This window comes from Piliocolobus tephrosceles, chromosome 5 (genome assembly GCF_002776525.5).
Source record: "Piliocolobus tephrosceles isolate RC106 chromosome 5, ASM277652v3, whole genome shotgun sequence".
In the NCBI taxonomy this organism is placed as follows: Eukaryota; Metazoa; Chordata; class Mammalia; order Primates; family Cercopithecidae; genus Piliocolobus; species Piliocolobus tephrosceles.
This window is the reverse complement of record NC_045438.1, coordinates 66893605-66916608: the sequence shown is the minus strand read 5'-3', so window position 1 is coordinate 66916608 and position 23004 is coordinate 66893605. Positions and strand designations below refer to the sequence as shown.

The window sequence follows — 23004 nt, the reverse complement described above, 5'->3', positions numbered from 1 at the left end:
AAACTGATATTCAAAGGAACATTGTTTCATGAGATGTTAAAATATATGTCTTGAAAAAAATTATGTGGATGAAAGTTTAAGGAATAATATATCTTAAAAAACTTTTTTTTTTCCCCCAAGTATAACTATTTCTATTTCCAGGAGTGATCTATGCAAGAGAAACAGCTTGGGAAATGCTGGAATTTCTGACTGTAAGATACGCTTGGATATATGTATCTGTTTGGATAATGTACTCATGTGATTTCTTGGAACCAAGGATCCAAGGATCCAATGTTTGTTGCCATTCAGCTATTTATCCAAACATGCCTTTTTAAAAAAAATCCTTGGTTCCAAGAGCTCCTTGGGGAACTCTGATTTCTAGGAATACTTTGTAACCAAATCAATACACAGACCAATAGGTGAATAATCTGAATTTTCCAGTCCACTGATTTTTGAAAGGAGGCATCCAAACCAAAAGATCCCCAGATCAAATTTTTACCCAACTAAGTGGTTAGTGTTTATGACAGTGCACCACCTCTGAGAGCTTCATCACCTCGAACAAGGGAGATGGAGTGGCTGAACAACTTATTTTCAAAGCTAACAAACATTCTATGACTTCACTGCTTGGAAACTAACTAACTAACTTGTTGCAGAAAGATGAAATGCTTTATTCTCACAGAAAACTCCACTTCTGGAGTCTGCCCCTCAATATGAAGAAACCGGAAGTAAAGCCTGTCATTCTTAAATAACATTTATTATTGTTGCAAAGAAGTCTTCTCCATGAGAACATTTCTCACATTTATTGAAAGATATAGAGGTTATGGATATAGAAGCAAATTCCACTGAGGTGTTATATATAAGTGTGCCTGACTATGATCCTTAATTCAGCAATCTAATATTCACAATGTGTTTGTTGCCATTCAGCTATTTATCCAAACATGCCTTTAAAAAAAAAAAAAAAAAAAAAAAAAAAAACCACGTGTGCCTAGACTGGGTGGAAAAAGAAATGCCAAGGGCTTGCTAAAAAGGAGAAGCCTAAAAAAGATAAAATTCCCACAGCAGTTCTGTTCAACTGTAGTCTGTGAGTGTAGGAATAATGTTCCCGTGGGGAAGCATTATGCCCAGTGGTTTCTCGGTTTGAACGTGGGAAAGCCCTTGAGGTTTTCTATCGTTGCCAGGAGGAAGCAGGAAACTGTTTATGGAATCCAGTCGATGTTCAGGCACCGCGCTATGAATGCAAACATGTCTGAGACTTCCTCTATCACTTTGGCTGTGGGCTTCCCTGCCCCATGGCCCGCCTTGGTGTCCACGTGGATAAGCAGGGGGTTGCTTTGCTTCCTGCTGCGGCCCACGATGTACTGAAGGGTGGCAATGAACTTCAGGGAGTGAAGAGGGACCACACGGTCATCATGGTCAGCAGTGAGGAGCAGCATGGATGGGTACTGGATGTCATCTGCTTCCGGTAACTTCACGTTATGCAATGGAGAGTATCTGGAAGGCAAAAACGCCTTTGTGAGGCTGGAGAGCAACAGTAGAGTTTTATGGCACAGGGACGTAGGTAGTTTACTAGCAAGGAGGACTGCAGTTAACTAGTATGTGAGTGACTACCACAGACTGTGCTTGCATTACCATTTAGGCCACGACTGGCAAGGGCTCCTGGAAACTGGGGAGCTGTGTCATTTATGTGGCTCCAACTTTGAGAAAGACTGTAAGAAGGAAGCTCACAGGGCTGCTGAAACAACGCAAATCATAGGCACGCTTACTGCCAAAAAGAAGTTTTAATGTCTGTTTACTCATTGTTATCAGCATAGTGGTTGCAGGATACGAGGGAAGTTGTACAGGATTTCAATAATGCAACTTGCAGTTTCAAACATATGTAGCTATATTGAGCAGAAAAGAAGTTTAACTGTACTTGAATATATTCCTTTTCTTTTTTGCTTGAATATATTCCTTTTTTTTTTTTTTTTTTTTTTTGAGACAGGGTCTTGGAATGCAGTGGTGTGATCTTGGCTCACTGCAACCTCTGTCTCCCACGCTCAAGCCATCCTTCCATCTCAGCCTCCCGAGTAGCTGGAACTACAGGCATGCACCACCATACCCAGCTAATTTTTTATAGACAGTGTTTCACCACATTGCCCATGAAGGACTGGTCTTGAACTCTTCTAAGCTCAAGTGATCTGCCTATCTTGGCCTCCTAAAGTGCTGGGATCACAGGTGTGAGCCACCACACTCAACACCCTCTTCCCCTATTTTTGACCTATCATTTCAGGAGCATATATTCTTTGCTTAATTTAGAAAAGGAAATCCCATATATGGATATAAAGTATAATAATACCTTTTGATTGCTACAGTAACAAATTACCACAAATTTAACAGCATGAAACATCACAGACTTCTTATCTCACAGTTCTGTAAGTCTCAGTTGGCTCAGCTGGGTTCTCTGCTCTGGGTCTCCCAAGGTCAAAGTCAAGGTGTTGGCTGGTTGGACTCTCACGGGGAAACTCTGGAAAAAACCTACTTGCAGTCTCGGGATGTTGGCAGAATTCAGTTGTGTGCGGCTGTGGGACTTAGGTCTTGTTTCCTTGATGGCTGTTGGTTAGGGGTTGCTCAAAAGTTCTAGAGGTCCCGCTTCCTTCATCGTCAAAGCCAGCAATGGCAGGCTGAATCCTTTATATGCTTCCAATTTCTCTGACCTCCCTTTCTGCTGCATCCCTGACTCCAGCCAGAGAATGTGCTCAGCCTTTAAGGGTTTATGTGATTTGGGACCCCTCAGGTACTCCAAAGAGCAGCAGATTAATATCCTGCTCCCTCACAGCAAGCAGTACCTAGATAAGTGTCTGAATAACAAGGGTAGGAATCTTGGGAGGCCATCTGTAGAATTTTGTTCTACCACATTTTTGTAGTTTGTTGCTTTTGTTAAAGACTATATTAAAACAAGAAAGACAAGTAGGTATTCCTATCTCTTCTCCAGTAGATTATATGCAAATGCAAGGCACTGAAGGTGACAAAGCTCAAGCACTAATCCTGTTGTCACTGTGTTCAACTTTATATTAAACCACTAACAACATATATATGTCAATAAAACCTTACTTGACAAGCCATTGAAAGTGTTGTTTGCTGTCCGAGCACCCATAATCAGTGGTCCAAGCATGGCCGATGGTATATTTATGAAACTTCAGCATGTCCATTACTCCAACTTGGGCAATAACACAACCAAACAGGTCAGGTCTCTGATTTGCACAAGCAGCTAAAAACCCAAGGTAGAAAGAAAAGGGAGGCAGTCTATCATTAAACAAAGCAAGGCAATACTTACAAGCTTCCAGAGCCCTGGTTGCATTTATTCTCAGAGCATAGGAGGAAACCATCACAAATCACCTGCCCAATGGCCCCAAAGCTCCCCACCCTCTCCGGTATCTGTCAGAGGCGTGGGGATTCTCATCAGTAATAGAGCTTTACTCCCCAAAGTGAATGTTGAAAAGCTTGAGGACTTTCTGGAAACCCTGTATCCCCTCCTCCCATCCTCACTTGCTTTCACAGTGATAAGGGAGATTAAGGGACTTGTTCAAGATCTCAGGACCTGCCCATGGCAGAATAGGGTCTCTTTGTTTGTCATTTATCACATGCCCAAATACAAATGGTACAAACAGGTTTTGCTCTCCTGATACCACTTTGTGGTCCTATCCACAAAGTAAATCAGCAGCTGCCTACAGATGGTGTATCTGAAAACCCCAAGAGGGCTAACTAGTAAGTACAATGAATAAAATCCAGTACTTACCCACTAAGAGGCCTCCATTTGAACCTCCATTAATAGTCAGCCTCTTGGGAGATGTGTAACCTTCCTTGATCAGATACTCAGCAGCGCACTGAAAGTCATCAAAGCAGTTCTGTTTGTTGGCCAAGATACCACCTACAATGTGCCAAAGTGGAAGAAAGTTAATTAACAAAACATAAAAATCAGTTTAAAGGGAATTCAAATGATAGGGCACAGTTTCAACTACTGATTAACTTAAAAACCATGGGTTAACACTGCATTTAAAAAAAAAAGCCTCAATTTAAGTTCTGTTATGCACTGTGGAAATATATCATCAATAGCACAACGCTAATCCATATGGTGGATCTGTATTTTTCTAAAAGCCTCTAGAACTTAAACAGGAAACGCCCCAAAGGGAACAGATGGTTGGTTCTAAGAGAAGCATGATGATGAAAGGATAGCAGCATGGCATCACAAGGAACCTGTATTTTGGGAAGCTGAACTTACAAGTATAAACCAAGACCTGCAGCAGTGTTTAGTCCTCTGGGTTGCACCCAACACCCGAGTCGGAGCTGGCCGTGGGAGTGCTCGTGCCTCCCCTCCCTGCAAAGATGGAGGTGGAAGTGCTCTGCAGAGGCGTGCTTCCCACCCCACCTCTGCAGGAGTCTGACATGGTCGGGGATGAGGAGAAAGAAATTCCCCAGTCTTGCTCTCAGTTGTTAATGGAAAGAACCAGCAGGAATTGGGTGGCGAGGCAGTGCTGCAGCAGAGCATCACATTATGGTTTCTCAGTTCCAGAACGAAAGATCTTCAACATTTCCCCAGAGAATCTGGGCTTTATCATCTGCAAATCATTCCAGTGTATTAAACCAAACAAATTACTTGGAGAAACATTTACAGGACCATGAAATATCTGTAAGTAAAGGCCAAAAGTCAAAAGCATGTCCTCAAAGGAAGAGATGTCTGAAATAACTGCCTTTGAAATGAACAAAGACCAGACACAGATCTAATTAGATATTTGAGATTAACCACTTCTGCTGAAATTTAATTAAAGATAAAGCAGTGCTACTGAAATGTTTTTCATATCAAAACAAATGTTAAGATTTCAGTAAGAAATTACCAGTGAATTTAGAATAGCTAGGATTACTTAGTTATCAGGAATAACAGTATTTTGGGTATATGACTATATTTTAAAAAGAGCATTAAATTTTAAAGTCAATTAACAGAATGGAATTCAGATTTACCAGTGTTATATCCTAGGCTATAACTGGAAAAGGTCTATTTCTGGTCCTTTCATCATGGCCTAAATTTCGAGGAAGTTTATAAATCAGTCTAAACATAGTCTACTGTTAGCTTTAGTCAAGCTTGAACCTGCCTAATCCCAAGACTGGAAAATAACTTGGTTCTAATTAATAAAAGAATGAGAGAGCAGACTAGGAGCAAAGTTACTCTTCCCTATCAGAGCCTGGTGGACATCTGATGACCAAAGGGGTTTTCTGGAGAAGAGAGGATCCCAGGATCAGGGACCATGAGTAGGGGGTATGGTACATAAACTACATACAACTTAAATAAGAAATCAGGTGAGTCAAGGGGTTCAGAATTGGCACACATATTTGGGATGTAAATCAAACATGGTATACAGAAATTTTATCCTCTTATCACTCATCTTTTAATATCAGTTTCACAGTATGATTTTAGTGTAAACTCTAGTATCAGCTCAAAATTATGCAATGAATTCTTTGCAGTTTCAAAGACAGTCACAGTCAGTAGTTTCTGGGGATGATACCTGGCAACGGTGGACCAGATGGCCAGCCAGGGGCACTCACTTTCACTAAGGTGCACTTGAGAAGTCTGCTGTCAGCCCCTGGGGTGCATGTTGGATGCCCAGGGGTCAGGCCTAAGCCTTTCCTGCATACGGTACCTAACAGGTACTTATGGAAATCTCTTTACAGGTTTATCCTCATGTTTGCTGATTTGATTTGATGAAAAAATTCCGGAGCCTCAGGCCTCAGGTTTGGGATGGTGTAGGAAACAGAAGAGAGGTACAGATATCTGAAGGGTGGTCTCTGATACCGAGGAGACCCCTCTCACGTAGAGCTGCTGACCAACCCCAAGCACTGGGGGCCACGCTGGTGTCAAGACTGGGGGAAGCACAGAGCTGGTGGAGGTGAAGGTCCTTTCCCATGTCCTCCCTCCCCCAAAGACACAGGACCAAGACAAGTGAAGAATCTCTCCAGACCACTGATTAGTCTATGAATTCAATTTCAGATACACAAAAGCCTGGGTGAGGGGTGTTCCACATAGAAAGAAGTGGAACAGATGTGGTTTTAAAATACAGACGATCATTCAAAAAAATTGTGACCATCTGGGGTATAAAGTTGGGTATTAGTCAATCAGCTACAATACATGCTTCAGGAGGCCAGAGAATGGAGATGGAATAAAACTAGAAAAGAAAAATCACTGTTTTTATGTCTAAAACTCATGCACAATAGAGTCACAGCAGCAATGCTAGGAGGATGCGATTTCTCAGCAATGCCGGGAAGATCTCAGAAAACCAGCAGGAGGATGCCCACACTGGGAACAGAAAGCTCCAAGATTGCTCCTTTCTCTTAAGAGAAAATGACCTGCCTTGACTTCTGTTTCAAGACAGTCAACTCATGCTAAACTATAAAAACAAAGCTAACAGGAGATGGAATAAATACCAAAAAGCTCTCCAAGATTCACTCCTGACAGTGATAATTAAAAACACAACCTATGAGTTAAGCCCCAAAATAACAGGGAATGCTTCTGAAAAACATGTACTTCATCTATTTATTGTAACAAAGGAAAATAAAATCTGAAAAGAGTGAGTTGTTTTTAAGGGGGGGTGGTGGTGCCTAAATGTGTCTGATAATATCCTTGTTTTTCATTCATCTAGCCAAAAAGCTTTCCTGCTTCTAACCCCCTCAGCTCATTCCAACAGGAAGGATGAGCACAACCTTAGCTTTGATTATGTCAGACTTGTGTTTCTGTAGAGAAAACACCTCACCTTTATGCCACGTCTCTCCATATTCGCCACCTCCTCTGATGTTGGCCACTGCCAGGATACCGCCCATGTGTCTCACGAAAATAAGCCTGGAAACACTGAGAAGCAGTAGAAACAGTTAACCTTCCATTAACTGCCTAGTGAAGACCATGCTCTCTCTCCATCTCAAAACAGTGTATGCCCGACAACACTCTGAGTAGTATCAGAATAGGAGCTTGACATTTCTTTTATTGCTTGATTAAAGTGAAAAATACATAACTTCCTATTACTACTTAACTGCAAAGCTAATATATATACATATTTTTTGAGACAGAGTCTCACTCTGTCACCCAGGCTGGAGTGCAGTGACACAAACATGACTCACTGCAACCTCCACCTTCCGGGCTCAAGTGATCCTCCAGCCTCAGCCTCCTGAGTAGCTGGAATTACAGGTGTGTGACGCCATGCCTGGCTAATTTTTGTATTTTTAGTAGAGACGGGGTTTTGCCAAGTTGGCCAGGCTGGTCTTGAATTCCTGACCTCAGGTGATCTGCCCGCTCTGGCCTCCCAAAGTGCTGGGATTACAGGCGTGAACCACTGCGCTCAGGCAAAGCTAATATGTTTTCATGAGCATTCAGTGTCTTATTTTTCTACATTGATAAATATTTCACTACACAATTCATAATCTAAACAGAGAAAAAAACAAAACACTGCCAGCCCAGGCACGAATGGTGCTGGGCTCACAGGAGGACCTGATAATAGCCCCTTTTATCATTTTTTGAGTAACTTTCTCCAAACTGTTTAAGTTGGAAAAAAGAAAAAGCTTTTTCTGGAACATGGATTTTTAAACATGTTTTCCAGTTCTACAGAAATTTCTATGGTAAATTAGCCAACACAGGGTGTGCAAGAGGTAAAGGAGATCAGGAATAGAGTTATCAGGGCTGGAGGATATTTTCTAAAGATAAGCAGAAGAAACTACAGCACAAACCCTCTAGGAAACAGTATTAAGTCCTTTGGAAAATTTGGATTTTGCTTCCCTCTTCTCTTTCCATAGTGACCCTAAAAGTACTGACATGCTGTTAATTAAAATTAACTGTGCTTTGAGAACTATTTCTGAGAACTGTGTCACTCTTTTAGTAACTGGGGAAACCATGGACTTCTATATACTGAAGGCTCTCAATGGTTTGAATGCTAATTTCCTGAGTACTGAGGATGAACAGGAAAGGTCAGATGAGTTAGGGTAGATGTATCAGACCACCCAACCACACCTTATTAGCCAAACTGATGTTTGATCACTTGGTCCTCTCTTCAAGATTTTCACGCATCTCTGATGGTCTCTCCTGAGACTATTATTAAATGCACTGGGTTCTGGGGTGAAAATGGCCCCAGGACTCATCTCTTGAATCCCAACGGGGCAGGCTTAATAAATGCTTGTTGCCCAAATGAACAAAGACAAGTGGTTTTAGCTACAGTAGATCCACTTGGGAATCAATCAGTGTTGTCTTGATCCTGGCCCACCTGCTGGGACCAAGGGAATGGGGCTCGAGGTGACTCATTGTCCACTGATGAAGCACGCATTCACTGCCCAAACGCGAGCATCGCTGTGAGGTAAAACTGAACCCTGCATTTTAATACTTAGAGTGATATAAGGATTAGGTTCATGTAATATACCCCTACATTTATCATCTTTTTTATTTTTATTTTTCAAGGGGCAAGGTTGCTCTACCTGAGGCTTGCATTCTTAGACTAATAATGTCAGAGAATAATATGGCATGTAATATTAACACATAGATATCAATGTGTTAATATTACATATTTGTTATTACAATCATAACAAATCTTGTTGCCTGGGAAACTTTGCAAAGAGATGGGAAGTCCCCATATCTGGAATGCTGCCTGGTATATGGAGCTGTCAATATAGAATGAATGAACAGCAACCGTTAGGACACTTTTCTAACTAGTTTCCCTTCATTTGCTCATATGATGATGCTACATATCTCTTTCGAAAATACTGTTCTGCATCGTGATTTTACACAAAGCCTCCCATCAGCTCCTTGCTAACAAAAGGATAAATGCAAACTCTTCAGCCAGTTATTTGAGGTCCACAATTTCATTATAAATCACTTGAGGGCAGGCATCATATTTCATACTTCATTAAATCTAAAATAATGAGCTTCTACAGATATTGAGTGCTCAAAACAAAGTACCAGTGTTCTTGTATTCAACTTCGGGACAGATGGTTGAATCTATTCTGAATTTATGTCCTGGTAGTCACCAGTCCATGAATCTCTTCCCAAACAGAGAAGATCCCGGATGAATCTGTGAATCAGATTTCATATGGGGTTCTATTTAGAAGTTGGCTCAAAGCTAGTCTTGCTGGTGGGAACCTCCTTGTTTTTATTAAAAGCGCTCAAAGCAAATTCCATTTTATACTAGCAATGGGATATTAAAATCAAGTTTGCAAATAACAAGATATTTATACCAACAATAGCAAACATATAAATGTAGAATTTTCTCCCTGAACGTAGTTATCTGGGAAATAATCACAGAAACAGCACACAACAGTCTAAAATAGATGATGTAACAAAGTACACAGAAAACATTTATGGCTGAACGTTAAGACAGTCTATTTTAAGACTCTGCTGGTGAAAAATCAGCTAGGAAATCATTCCCTCTGAAGAGAATACTGAAGGTAGTGTGGTGGCAGCAAATGACAAACACTGAAGAAAGGAGCTTCCTTTAAGACCCTGATTAATACTAATCTTCTGTAGTCATGCAGCCATAGCCTCCCTATCCAGTTCCCAAACAACCTATTACACTGAGGGCATTTTTGGTTGTTTTTCAAGATTAGCTTGTAAATAATCCTTCAATTCCTGGTCAAAAATTCAGATAGTTAACACATAATCCTGCCCATCTATGAAAACAAGCAGCAAGAATTTTCCAGAACTGTATTTTATTTGAGATGGAGTTTCGTTCTTGTTGCCCAGGCTGGAGTGCAGTGGCGTGATCTTGGCTCACTGCAACCTCTGCCTCCTGGGTTCAAGTGATTATTCTCCTGCCTTAGCCTCCCGAGTAGCTGGGATTACAGGCATCTGCCACCACGTCCAGCTAATATTTTTGGTATTTTTAGTAGATACGGGGTTTCACTACGCTGGCCCGGCTGGTCTTGAACTCCTGACCTCAGGTGATCCGCCCGCCTTAGCCTCCCATTATAGATGTGAACCACCACGCCTGGCCAGTAATGTATTTTAGAAAGTTGATGTAGTAGAGCACTCTGGTTTGTTTCCACTATATGGAAAAGATCAAATACTAGCACTCTGAGTGTGTTCTGAGCTCACCTGTAGTTGGGTGTGATGGATATGTTGAAGCCGCCATAGCCATATAAGAAAGCGGGATGAGAGCCATCCAATTTTATGCCTTTTTTATGCACAATGAACATTGGAATCTTCGTACCATCCTTGCTAGGGTAGAAAATCTAGAACATAAGAAAGCAGAATATAAGATTTAGCATTGCTTAGTAAATACTGCATGCTTTTAAATGGGAAAGATAGTAAATTCTCTCTTTATGATGTACAGTAGCGTAATGAAAACCTAGCACCTCTAAAGGGCTATTTGGTGAAGCATCTTTCAGTTTTTATGGAGAGAATATAGAGCAGTTTAAAGAGCCTGCATTTGAAAACAGGGAGACCTGCATTGGAATTCTTATTCCACAACTATCTTGCAGGATGCCCTTCACATATCATTTATCCTCTCCCAGCCTCAATTCTGCATCCCCACATGTGGCCGTTGTGCCCACCTCTCGGCCTTCCTGAGGCACACAGAAAACAGGCTCTCCATTCTCTGCTCCTTCTCATCCCTCTCAGTGCCGGGAGGGGCAGATTTGCCATCCTGCCAAGCAACTCAATCTAGTGAGGCTTGTATTCCAGAAAACAAATTTCATATTCAACTTCCTCTCTAAATGTTAAGATGCTCGACGTCATTTTTCTATGCTGAACTACTAAACAAATGCTAGCAGCAACAAAACTTATTAGCTTAGAAAGTTGATGAGGAAAAACATAGAAATCCTATTATTCCTGGTTAAACAAAGACCCTTCTCTCCACTATTGATAATTAAGGTTCATAAAGCCTTCTTGAATCTGGGCTACCTCTGGCAAGTTCAAAGTCAACATCTCCATATCCTTTTGGATAAAGGATTTAAAAAAAAAAAAAGGCATAAGGAAGGGAACATTAAAAGTTAGTCAACTGATAAGCCATAGAATAAATAAGCCACAAAAAGCTGATAATGCTTTTTTTCCCGAAAGGAAACTGTGAATAGCTTTCTCTTTGTGTAAACATGGTGTTTTTACCCCCAAACAACCCCTGGAAAGTGCCCCAGTTTGGAATCATCTTGTTGACCTTATGTTCCAGTCATGGGCATAAGTCTTTACACTTCATGTGACCTGGAGCCATATTTTATCCATAACTTTTTAAGGTAGCAGTTCTGTTGCGCAAAGGTTGCCACAAAGTCCATAGAAATAACCATGGAGGGGGGGGTTTGGAGGGGGAGAATGGGCAGGGATGCAGATTTAGAGATAGGAGTTACAGGACCATGATAAATGCCTGCAATCTGGTAGTTTTCTGAAACCTGCCAAGAAACAGTAATATAAAAAGCATGTTTCGGACTCTGCAGAGAAATACTGAGAGATACATTTAAATTTGGCATCTGAGGAATCATGGAGAATACTCTTCAGAGTTCAAAATTATCAGAGGGACTACAGTTTTATTTCAAGTTATTTAGTGCCAGTTAGCAGCCACCAATAGAATGTAACTGTGTGGGTAGGTACAAGTAAACACGGAGTAAGAAGAACAAGTTCCAAGGGACTGGCTGGGATTAGTGAGCTAAAATACATAGCCTTCAACTCAACTCAAGAGTTAGAATTCACAGCACTATACCCACAGAGGCAACAACATCAATGAGCAAGTGAGCAAACCATCTCACATGATGCTACCTTCACTGAATCATCTGTTCAAAAACTCAAATTCCCTCCAACTACCCCCAGCTTCTCATCTAGTTTCAAATCCAGGTGCAGCTCAATTCTCCCCAGGCCGACCCCTTCTCATGTACCCTGATCTTCATGCAGCCAGCTGGACTGATACACTCCTCATCCCGGCTAACTGGCTCTCAGACCCTCCATCATTCCCAAAGTGCTCTATCTCTTGATGCTTCATGACAATTCAACTTCCTCCTCCCATATCACTTTTCTTGCTACCATCTGTAAGATTTCTAGTACCTGAAAGCCAGCCTGCAACTCACTTATCTGACTCCAGGACAAAGGCATCCTTGGAGAATACCACTGAAAGCACAAAGTTTCCATTATCCCTGTAGTTGCAGAAATATATCCAAGCTTTAAGTTGGTGTGGTTCTAATGTTAAAAACAATATTTTGAATGCAGTCCAAACTGAAAGAACACTGTGAAGATGACTTAGTTGTGGGCAAGAAGACTCCTTACAGGAAGTTTCTGTATTTTAGTCTTGAAATAAACATACAGGCATACCTCGGAGATATACTGAGTTTTTGGTTCCAGACAACCACAATAAAGCAAATAAGGCTATAGTTGACCTACATTCCTCTGATGGATCTGGGTAAATTGATAAACCTTCTAGAAAGGATTCACCATTCTAGATACCATGAAGGACATTCATGATTCAAGGGAGGAGGTCAGAATATCCGCATTAATAGGAGTTCGAAAGAAGTGATTGTAACGCTCACGGATGATTCCGAAGGGTTCAAGACTTCAATGGAGGAAGTCACTGCATATGTGGTAGAAATAGCAAGAGAACGAGAATTAGAAGTGGAGCCTGCATACGTGATTGAACTGCTGAAATCTCACGATAAAACCTGAAGTTCAAAAAATCAAATTCCCTCCAACTACCACCAGCGAGACCAGCCTAGACAACATGACATGGCAAAACACTGTCCCTACTGAAAACACAAACATTAGCTGGGTGTGGTGGCACGTGCCTGTAATCTCAGCTACTCAGGAGGCTGAGGCAGAAGAATAGCTTGAACCCGGGAGGTGGAGATTGCAGTGAGCTGAGATGGTGCCACTGCACTCCAGCCTGGGTGACAGAGTGAGGCTCTGTCTCCAAAAAAAACCATAATAACAAAACATGAAGAAAAGGCCGGCGGGGTGGCTCACACCTGCAATCCCAGCACTTTGGGAGGACAAGGCAGGAGCATCACCTGAGGTCAGGAGTTCAAGACCAACCTGGTCAATGTGGTGAAACCATGTATTTCAACTAAAAATACAAAAAAAATTAGCTGGGCGTGGTGGCGGGCACCTGTAATCCCAGCTACTTCAGGAGACTGAGGCAGGAGAATTGCCTGAATTCAGGAGGTGGGGGTTGCAGTGAGCAGAGATCTGGCCATTGTACTCCAGCCTGAGAGAAACTGTCTCAAAAAAAAGAAAAAAGAAAAAAGCCCATGAAGAAAGGAGTATGTGAAGAGACTGGGAACTTTTTTTTTTTTTATCAGTAGGAGAGTCTGTCATTTGCTAGTGGACACCAGCTTGACTGGAGACATTTGACCTAGAATTGATTATGAAATTCACTTGCAAATCCCAGGTTTTCCAGGACAAAGAGCGAGTGTATGTAGCTCTCATCCTTCCCTCGGCTATGAGGAGCCATCTTCTTAGGGAATTGCGACTTGGAGAAATATAAATGGGTCACTATAAATTATGTCAATGAAAACTAACAAATCTAAAAGGTCTACCTGGTTCTTGAGGGCTTTTTATATGAACTGTTTTTTTGTAAGGGACACAAATTAATATCAACTAAAACCAGAAGTTTTCCCAGAATTCTTGATCATTTTAATACAAGTCTCTATACTTCTCTTTACCTGGGTCTCCTGTGATTTCCCTCAGTGACTAACAGCGAAGCCTGTCCAGCATCCTCACCTTAGAGATACCTGAATGCCTCAACACTAAGACCTTAGTTTCCACCCTACCCTAGAGCTGCTGGTTCCCTCCAATGTTTGCTGTGTGTCTATTATGTGCCAGGGACTGCACTCAGCCCTGGAGATGTAAAGAAGGCGAGATGCATAATCCCTGCCCTCATGGGACTTAAGAGTCTCCTGAGACAAACCAACAGCATGATACTCACCCATCACCTTGGTTACACCTTGGCCCTTAGAGCCTGAATTTCTTCTGCAAGGAACTAGGACAACCCCCCTTGTGGCTCCAACTTGCTCTTTTGCCACTTCTGTCATTTCCTTACCCCGGGGTATCTGCCTTTATTTTTTAAAAAACTCTTATGAAGTCATTCAGTTCTTTATATTCTCTCAGGCTGTCAGCATTGCTTGGGCTTTCCTGGCCCAGCTTGGGACCCCTGGGCAGCTCTTTAAATGTCACTAAGTCCGGAACTCCTCTAATTCTGACCCAAACCCACGGGATTCCTTCTCCTCCCCTGGGCTGCTGGACACTCAGGAAATGGCAACTTGCTTCATTACAAATGAAGACTTGATCTCAGCTGGCTCTGAACTTACGTCTTACATCTTTTCCTTCCTCAGTGTCTTCCATCTTTCCCCACCTGAATCAATTCAAGAGTAGTTTCCAATGTCTTCTTTTTTTTTTTTTTTTTTTCATTTCTGACAGCACAATTTGCATCCCTACTCTCTGCCTCTGGCCCTGCCTATCCCTCACAGGGTCCATCTGCTTGTAGCTCCTGGTAAAGTTAGTTTCTGCTAACTTCATTCAGTCTCTGCAACCCCAGAGAAAGGAGGATCGCCCTGTCTTGATTCCATTCCTCACTGCCTCCACTACTACTGTGCTCTTTCAATTATTAGTTTTTGTTTTTTGTATTTTTTCCCTTTGGCATACAGCTAGACTCAAATTTCTCCTATCCTAGCCAACAAAACCTTATGTATCACCCTGTCTGCCTCTTACGCTACATCTCCATCTTCCTAATCATTAATCCTGAGTACCCCATACTCACAGCTCACCACTTTCCCACCCCATTGATTCCCATCCCCATCCCTGCTCTTTCAAAGGTCATCAATGAACGTTTCTGTCTTTCTCGTTGCCTCTCCATCCCTGCCTCTATCTACCCTGTTGGTATATGTTCTTCCCAACATTTTCATGGGTGTATAGAGACACACCTATTTACATGTTCAAATACACATAGGGGTTATTATTAGTGATAAATGGGATCGGGCTAATATTGGGCTATGATTCATTCTCCCTCTTCACATAGCAATTTATCATGGAATTCTTTTCAGAGTAAAACACCCAGATTTACCTCTTTTTAAAAATGGCTGCCTAATATTTCATTCTATGGATGCACACACATTTAACCATTTTCTCACTGATATTTAGGTTATTCTTTATGTTCTGTGATTGTTAATGTGCAATAAATCCCTTTTAGATAAATCTGGTATTCTCATGGTATGATTTCTATATGATATATTCTTAGACATGAGACTGCTAAATCAAAGTATACATACACTCAAAAATTCAATAAATCTGGACCAAATATTCTCAAAGAGGACTGGACAACTTAGGTGCCCAGTGATAATGTCTGTCTAAGTGTCCATGCCTCATCAGTAGTGGATGTTAAAATGGATTTTAATTTTTACTAGTCTAACAGGCAAACACTGCCATTTCCTTATTGTATTTTTTTATTAGTAAATATTTTCATAGTCATTTTATATTTTGTCCTTGGAGAACAAAGTATACCTGCTCTTTTATTCTGTTACTTCTCCTTTCTGATTACAGAAATTTATCTTACACTAAAGGGTAGTAACCTTTTTTCTATCATGCTTTGTTTATATTTTGTCCCAGTGCACCACCAGTTGTTTTTTTTTTTTTTTTTTTTTTTTTTAACTTTCTCTGTGGTGTCCTGAGATGCAAGAAGGTGTTAATATTTATGTACCCCAATATCTGTTTTTCCTTTTCAGCTTCCTAGCTTATAAAACATTCTCGACCCCAAGTTATAAAAATATTTGTCTATAATTTCATCTTGATTTTTTACATTTATATTTTATGTTTACATATGGTCTGGGATCTAACTACTTTTTCCCAAATGGCCAACTATTAGACACCATTTATTGGAGAATCTGTTCTTTCTCTTTCTCTTATTGTTCAGAAATGACATTATTGAATGGTTCCTTTCCAGGCCTCATCCCTTTCAATCCCTATATGGCAACTGTTTCTTTGGCTTCCTGGGTGGAGTATTTCTCTGGTTCTTTTCCATTCCTTGAAATCTTTTTCAACCTTCCTAACTGATCCATTATTACCTCCTCTTCCTCCTGTTTTGCAACTTTCTATACTTGGCTGTCTCTTTTCTCTTTTCAAATTCCCTCTTTGCCATCTCAGAGCTCCAACAATCTGCTCTATGCAAAGGACCTCCATGTCCACATCTGCAGGGCCATAGCCAGACGTGTGTTTCCTGGAAGTCACCTGTGAGGGGCTGGTTAAGAAGCCAGTCAAGTTGCCTAGGCTACCGGGGTTCATGATCTCATGTGGTAGATGGCCTGTCCACATCTCCAAATCAATGTGCCCATATATATGCTCCTCCATGGGCCTCTTACTTGGGCTAATAGCAACACTCTCTTCTCAGCCACCCTATTTTCAACCCTCAGGATCATCTTGTGCCAAGGCCCCTATACCCAGGCACCCACTTGGTCATTTAGTTTTACAAGCAAGTGTCTTCTCTGTCATTTGTACAGGCAAACCAGCTCAGAGCTCTCTACTTCACTAGCATCATGACCAACCAGTCTCCCTGACTCCTCTCATCGGCTACAGTGGAGTTGTGGTAGGAATACTAGAACCTTAAACTATTATTAGTAACATATAAAATGTCATTTATACATACATATAAGAGCCATTAGTGCTTGATAAGTAAACAATTGCCAAAGCTTAAATGCACGTGTTGTTTCTTTGCTTGGTAGTTTATTGCTACCACAGTACTCAGGTTCAAGGTAAACAAAATTACTTCCTTTTCCTTTTTCCCATACTGTAACCAATGAGAGAGCTGATAATACACCTCCATTCTTTCTGAGTGTCCACTGTGCACACAGTTCTGTAGTGGGATGCCAAAGCTTTTATGAGACCCTCAATGGACAGGAAGACAAAGTGCTCACATGGGATCTAACAGATGCCCACTTGAGTAATAGGAAAAGTCTGTCTGTCTTCCAGGGTTAACAGCTCATCATGTGAGGCAGACAGGGCCCTGTCTTCCTTCTTCTTGTCAACAGCAGAGTAAATGGGTTGTATAATAGATCCAGTTCAACAAGGAGCCTGAACCTGGCACCCCCTTTCTCCTTAACAGACTACATGCACCACCAAAGAATCCACAATGAAGAGATAGATTGTCTTTGGAAGCACCGGTAAGATCTCATAAGCGGGACTATCTTGGAGTATACTGATATGAAGCCTTCATGACAGACACAGAAAATAAAACCAAACATTACGACAGTGATTCAAAACCACAGTTAGTTCTAAGCATTAGTGAGCCAGCCAGCAGCTGACCGAAGTTACACAGTAAATTAAGAAGCTGCTTTCCTTAATTTCATTTTCTTCTTCTTTAAACATGAGACTCTATTGGTATCTTGGGCAGCTGGAGACGGTGGCCCCAGGCCCTGTTGTGAAGAAGCAGGCAGCCAAGGTGATGAATCACCTGAGAGAGACCCAAGAATGTTGGCACTTGCAGGACATCCAACCCCAAGAGACCTCACCTGCTTTGTCAAGCGGCCCCACTACATCCAGCTGCGGTGACAAAGGGCTGTCCTCTAAACATGGCTGAAAGTGCCTCTGTGAGGAACCAGTTCGTCCAGGCCTTGGGCAGCAAAACAGCACTCAGCTGCCTAGGCTGGCCCACAGGTACTGACCAGAGACAGAGCAAGAGAAGAAGCGACGGCTGCTGGCCTGGGCTGAGAAGAAAGCTGTCGGCAAAGGGGAGGTCCCCACTGGAGACCACCTGTCCTTGGAGCAGCGGTTAACACTGTCGCTACCTTGTGGGAGAACAAGGTGGCTCAACTGGTGGTGACTGCACACGACATGGATCCTTTCCAGTAGGCTGTCTTCCCATCTGCCCTGTCTCATGAGAGGGGATTCCCTACTACGTCATAAAGGAAAGGCCAGACCGGGATGTCTAGTCCACAGGGAGACCGGCACCAGTGTTGCCTGCATACAGGTCAACTGGGAAGACAATGGAGCTCTGGTTAAGCTGATGGAAACTACCAGGACCAGTTACAGTGATGGGTATGCTGAGATCACTGTCACCCAGGAGGCAATGTCTGGGGTCATAAATCTGCGGCTTACATTGCCAAGTGGTAAAAGGCAGAGAGGTCAAAGAACTTGCCACTAAACTGTGTTAAATACATACTGCTGAGTTTCTGTACTTAATAAAAATTCTCCTTCCAAAAAAAAAAAAAACCCAAAAAACTTGAACTCTTCATTGTGGAGACACACAGCAGCATAACAATATTATTCCACATCCCAAACCAATAACATTAAGCACCACAAGGCTGTAAGGAACCACACCCTTCATGAAGCCCACACTGATTCTTGATAGAGGGCTGAGAAGGGTATTTTCGGAGCAGTCACAAGACTGTACCACCTGGTAAACAAAGCTAGTGTCAGTTCTTTCTCAGCCCTGAGGATATAAGATAATAATAGTAAATTCTGGGACTTTAAAATGTTTCAGATATAAGGAGAGGTTGTCACTCCAGGCTTTCATCCAGCTAGCAGTCCTCTCTTATTTTACAAATGACAAAATAAGAGTCAAGAAGATAAAGATAACTGCCAAGGGTTGGGTGTGGTGACTCATACTTGCAATCCCAGAACTTTGGGAGGCCAAGGCGGGCAGATCACTTGAGGACAGAAGTTCAAGACCAGCCTGGCCATCATGGCAAAACCCAGTGTCTACTAAAAATATAGAACTTAGCCAGGCATGGTGGAGGGCACCTGTAGTCCCAGCTATTCAGGAGGCTGAGGCACGAGAATCTCTTGAACCCAAGAGGCAGAACTTGCGGTGAGCCGAGATCGCATCATTGCACTTCAGCCTGGGCAACACAGCCAGACTCTGTCTTTTAAAAAAAAAAAAAAAAAAAAAAACAGAAGAAACAAAAAACATACCCGACAAGGCAACACTGCCAGCTTATGGCAAGTTACTACCAAGGTCTCCCAAGTCCCTGGTTCAGTGTTTTTTTCCTACTATATCACAAAGTAATTAACTTCAAGTTATTACTTCCTTGTAAGTATCTTTATTGGGTGCAATTATGCAAAATGTTGAAAGTGTTAGAGCCTTTGGCACAGATTTAACATTCATTTCTTTCTTCCCCAAGACAATGACCACCCATCTCTAGGGAATCCAGGGGACAAATAACATTCTGCCAGAGATGCTATCCCTTTTCTGCTTTTTTTTTTTTTTGAGACAGAATCTTGCTCTGTTGCCCAGGCTGGAGTGAAGTGGCATGATCTCAGCTCACTGCAGCCTCTGCCTCCTAGGTTCAAGCGATTCTCCTGCCTCAGCCTCCTGAGCAGCTGAGAATACAAGTGCACACCACCACGCCCGGGTAATTTTGGTATTTTTAGTAGAAACAGGGTTTCACCATGTTGGCCAGGCTGGTCTCGATCTCCTGACCTTCAGTGATCTGTCCACCTCAACCTCCCAAAGTGCTGGGATTACAGACATGAGCCACCGCACCCAGACTATTTTCATTATTTTCTTAAAAAGGAGACTCATTCAAGCATTTCAAAAGTGATATTCCAGATACAAGAGTGGCTGCTGTTACTATTTTAGCAAAATGAGTCAGCTTAGAAAGATGATCCTTTTCCACACAGTCATTAATGTTACCATCTTGAAGACAGATTATTAAAACAATAAAAATCCCACTACATCTTTCCATTCTACTAAAAAAAAAAATCCATTTCAATAGTATTTTTTTAAGGCTTAACAGACACCATTCATTTCACAAATGAAAAAAATGCTTGAGCGAATCATAAAGCTATCCCAACTTTTTAAGTAATCAATTACATTTAAAGCAGCTTCTGATTTTGCACATTTAAAACCATATTCTAAGAATAATTGTTTAACAGATAAGAACTCACAGATCCTTGAGCTGAATGTTTTGCATTAAAAAAAAGGAAGAAATGGTGTACATTTATATAAAGTACATAAGTATAAAGTTTCACAAATCCCATCTCTGTTGTCAAGCACAACTTTCCAGAGGCATCACCAATGATAAAGCAGTTTAACTCTGGAAGCATGTTTTAGCACAAGACGGCAATCACTAAATACACATCCAGCTGCCTTAACATGCAAATCTAGTTTCAAAAAAAAAAAGAATATCTTCCTTTAAAGAAATAAGGGAAGTAAGTATGAAAAATCAATGGAACATTACTGTTCCTTCAAATGAATGACCTTAGTTGTGCAAAGATCACCTGTCTCTCTTGAAATTATTCTCCTTGAGATGCATACATTTAGTAACAACATCAATTGTGTTACACAGACACGCGAATGTGCAATCAGTTAGGTTCCTGAAAACGATCTTCAGTAACACATTTGATCCAGTTCAGATACTGTGCTATCTGAGGCAAATGCCAGGACTCCCATTATCGCCAGTCATGGGATGTGCTCATCTATGAAAGATGAAGGTAGGCTGCAAAGGGCAGCCCCTTCACACAGAAGAATGTCTGGTGATAGCAACTCCTGCCTAATTTTAGAGCCTGACAGGTTTAAAGAAGAATGTTCATAAAAGGGTGTTGAGCTCCCCCTTTCAATCAGAGTTGACAGAGGCCACTTGTGTGGTCTGTGCTACATGTGCCAAATAAATCTGACAAGGAGCAGAACTGCTCTGAGTCCACAGGCAGCACGTAGAGGAACAAGACATTCCATTACCAAAAGAACTGGGCAGTAGGCAGGCAACCTCTGTGCTTCAGTTACTCTGTAAAATGAGCATATGAAGAACTTTCCAGGACTCAGAGGGAGGCACTACATGTTTCTGTGCTGTACTAAGGTGAAAAATGCTAGCCTGGCATTAGAAGGTTGTCATCTTGTCTATGTTCCAGGCATTTAACTTTTGGGGAGTGGAGAGGAGTTAAAGAGTCATCTTTGGGCAGAAAATATAGAAGGAAAGCCTATTCCAGACTGCTGTAGTTTTTCCAAGGATGGCTGGTCATTTTGGTAACACTGGGGATTTAAAAGCTCCCTTAGGATACCTCAATAACAGCAAAGTCTATCTATTTAAAATCTGTTTTAACTTTCAGTACATTTCTTGAGCACCAATAATGTGCTAAGTGCTATACTGATCATCTCTGCAGAAATTCAGCAGCTTTCTAAGGCTCAACCATCTGTTTTTTGGAATAATACGCCTTTTCCCAGTCTCAAACTGTGAAGCCAAAAGCGAAATAGAAAGTGGAAGTTCTGAACACAAGGAAAGAAGGGCAGCGATGGAGGCACAGCTGGATCTTGTGCTATGGCACTTTGATAAGTTTATGTGGATTTCAGCGGTAACCTGGTGTTTTGAGGTAGAAAGACACACAGGGCTATGATGAATAAATCTGACTTGATTGTAGAACATCAAAGCCATCTTCAGTTCCACTGGTCTGATCTCTTTGTAGTCAATGAAGACACACAGTCAGACATTTTCATTAAAAGTGAAGGAACCCTGCTACACGCGGAGGCCCAGAGAAAGCAGCTTCTGTTTTGGTACAGCCAGAAACTGCCCTGTAACATGGCTCATTGCAATGGGATTTAGGCTGCACATGAAAGGCATATGCTGTGTGTTTTGCTCCTGCATGAGAACCACATGATGAATCCATCATCAGGGGGTTATGAGTTCTGCATTGTTTGCCTTCAATAAATATTTGTTGAGTGAATACAGAATTGCATATTAAATACACACTTTTCTTTTGTTTTCCTCAGCCAGTTCTCTTTTTTGACAATGTGACGTTCAGGCCTTGACTGTCTACTTACACAGCGGGTACAGCCACTCCTTCCACGGCTGCTTCTTCGTCTTCCGGTTCTCCTCGTGCTTGCTGGGCCAGTGGCGCATGGCACATGTCTTCTCAGGCAGCAGGTCCAGGTGCTTGTACTTCTTGCCCCTGTAGAATTTCCTGAGGTTTTCTTTGTGTTGAGTCTGGTTAATTACGGTAAGAACACGAGCAATGGAATTCCGGATGACATGATCTTAGAGAGCCTGGAGGCTGGTGGTGACGCACGGCTGGGACTGCTCCACCTTCAGGTTGTCTAGCTGTTTGAGCAGCTCCTCCTTCTTATCGCGAAGGTCCCGAGACTTGATCTTGGCCATTGCTGCACAGGCTGCCCCTGCCACCTGCTCCTAGGGCTAAATACTCTCTTTTTGATCCTCAAATACCTATACCAGCTTGCCTCAGGTCTGGAGCTCAAAGTCATTGTAGTTACCTCTCCCACACCATCTTATCCCTGCCTGCCTGCACAAGGGCCTTGGCTTCTAGGACTCCTGCTTCCAATCTGAGCACCTGTTACCAGATTAATCCATCTAAAACCTCCTTTTTAATCTAAGTCACTCTCCTATTCAAAAATGCCTCTCCATTCTCTACAAAATGAAGTCCATGTATGTATATATTTACATATGTATGTATGTATGTATGAATGTATATAAAGCAATCCTCATCCTCCTGGCTCAGCCTCCTGAGTGGCTAGGACTTCAGGCATGCACCACCACACGCAGCTAATTATTTATTTTTTGTAGAGACATGGGTCTCATTATGTTGCCCAAGATGGTCTCAACCTGCTAGCCTCAAGCAATCCTCCTGCCTGGGCCTCCCAAAGTGCTGGTGTGAACCACCAAACCCAGCCAAAGTCCACGTTTTAGACCAGCAATTAAAGCTCTCCACTCTCTGCCTTCAACTTCTCTCAGTTCTTCCCAACTTCAACCAGCCTCTCTAGCGATATTGCTGTTTCATACCTCCAGAGCCCCAATTCCAATGTCACATGCCTTTCTAGACCAAATCACGACTGAAAAAAAAAATCTATTGGCTCTTAGAAGTTCACTTGTTTGACCTCCTCCTCCCCTACCCAATGCAGACACCCACAAAGCTACATCTCAGGCAGGTTCATCCTTTGCTTAAATATTTCTAGTAGCAAGAAAGAAACTTAAAACAGCACAAATGGCCATTCATTGCATTTTGGAGCCTCTCTGTTAGAAAGTTATTCCCTACCTGAAAACGTTAAAACAACCAAAACCAAAAGAAACAAAAGTTGGTCAAGGCTCTGGAGACAGAACTTAGTGACAGAACCTTGCAAGCTA

At 41.9% G+C, this 23004-nt stretch overlaps 1 protein-coding gene and 1 pseudogene across 2 annotated transcripts in view; both read right to left on the bottom strand.

Moving 5' to 3' along the window:
• Positions 1-733: 733 nt before the first annotated feature.
• PREP (prolyl endopeptidase) overlaps positions 734-23004 on the bottom strand; it is a 133370-nt gene continuing 111099 nt past the window's right edge. The window contains exons 11-15 of one of the 2 annotated variants that reach the window (XM_026454413.2): positions 10073-10209; positions 6759-6853; positions 3755-3886; positions 3070-3226; positions 734-1470 (exon numbers count right to left, since the gene is read on the bottom strand). In XM_026454413.2, coding sequence (XP_026310198.1) covers positions 1176-1470; positions 3070-3226; positions 3755-3886; positions 6759-6853; positions 10073-10209 — 816 coding nt within the window. In that variant the 3' untranslated portion in view covers positions 734-1175. The remainder of the gene's footprint in view (positions 1471-3069; positions 3227-3754; positions 3887-6758; positions 6854-10072; positions 10210-23004) is intronic. The other variant, XM_026454414.1, reaches the window with a different exon arrangement.
• Positions 21524-22342, bottom strand: LOC111538525 (annotated as a pseudogene).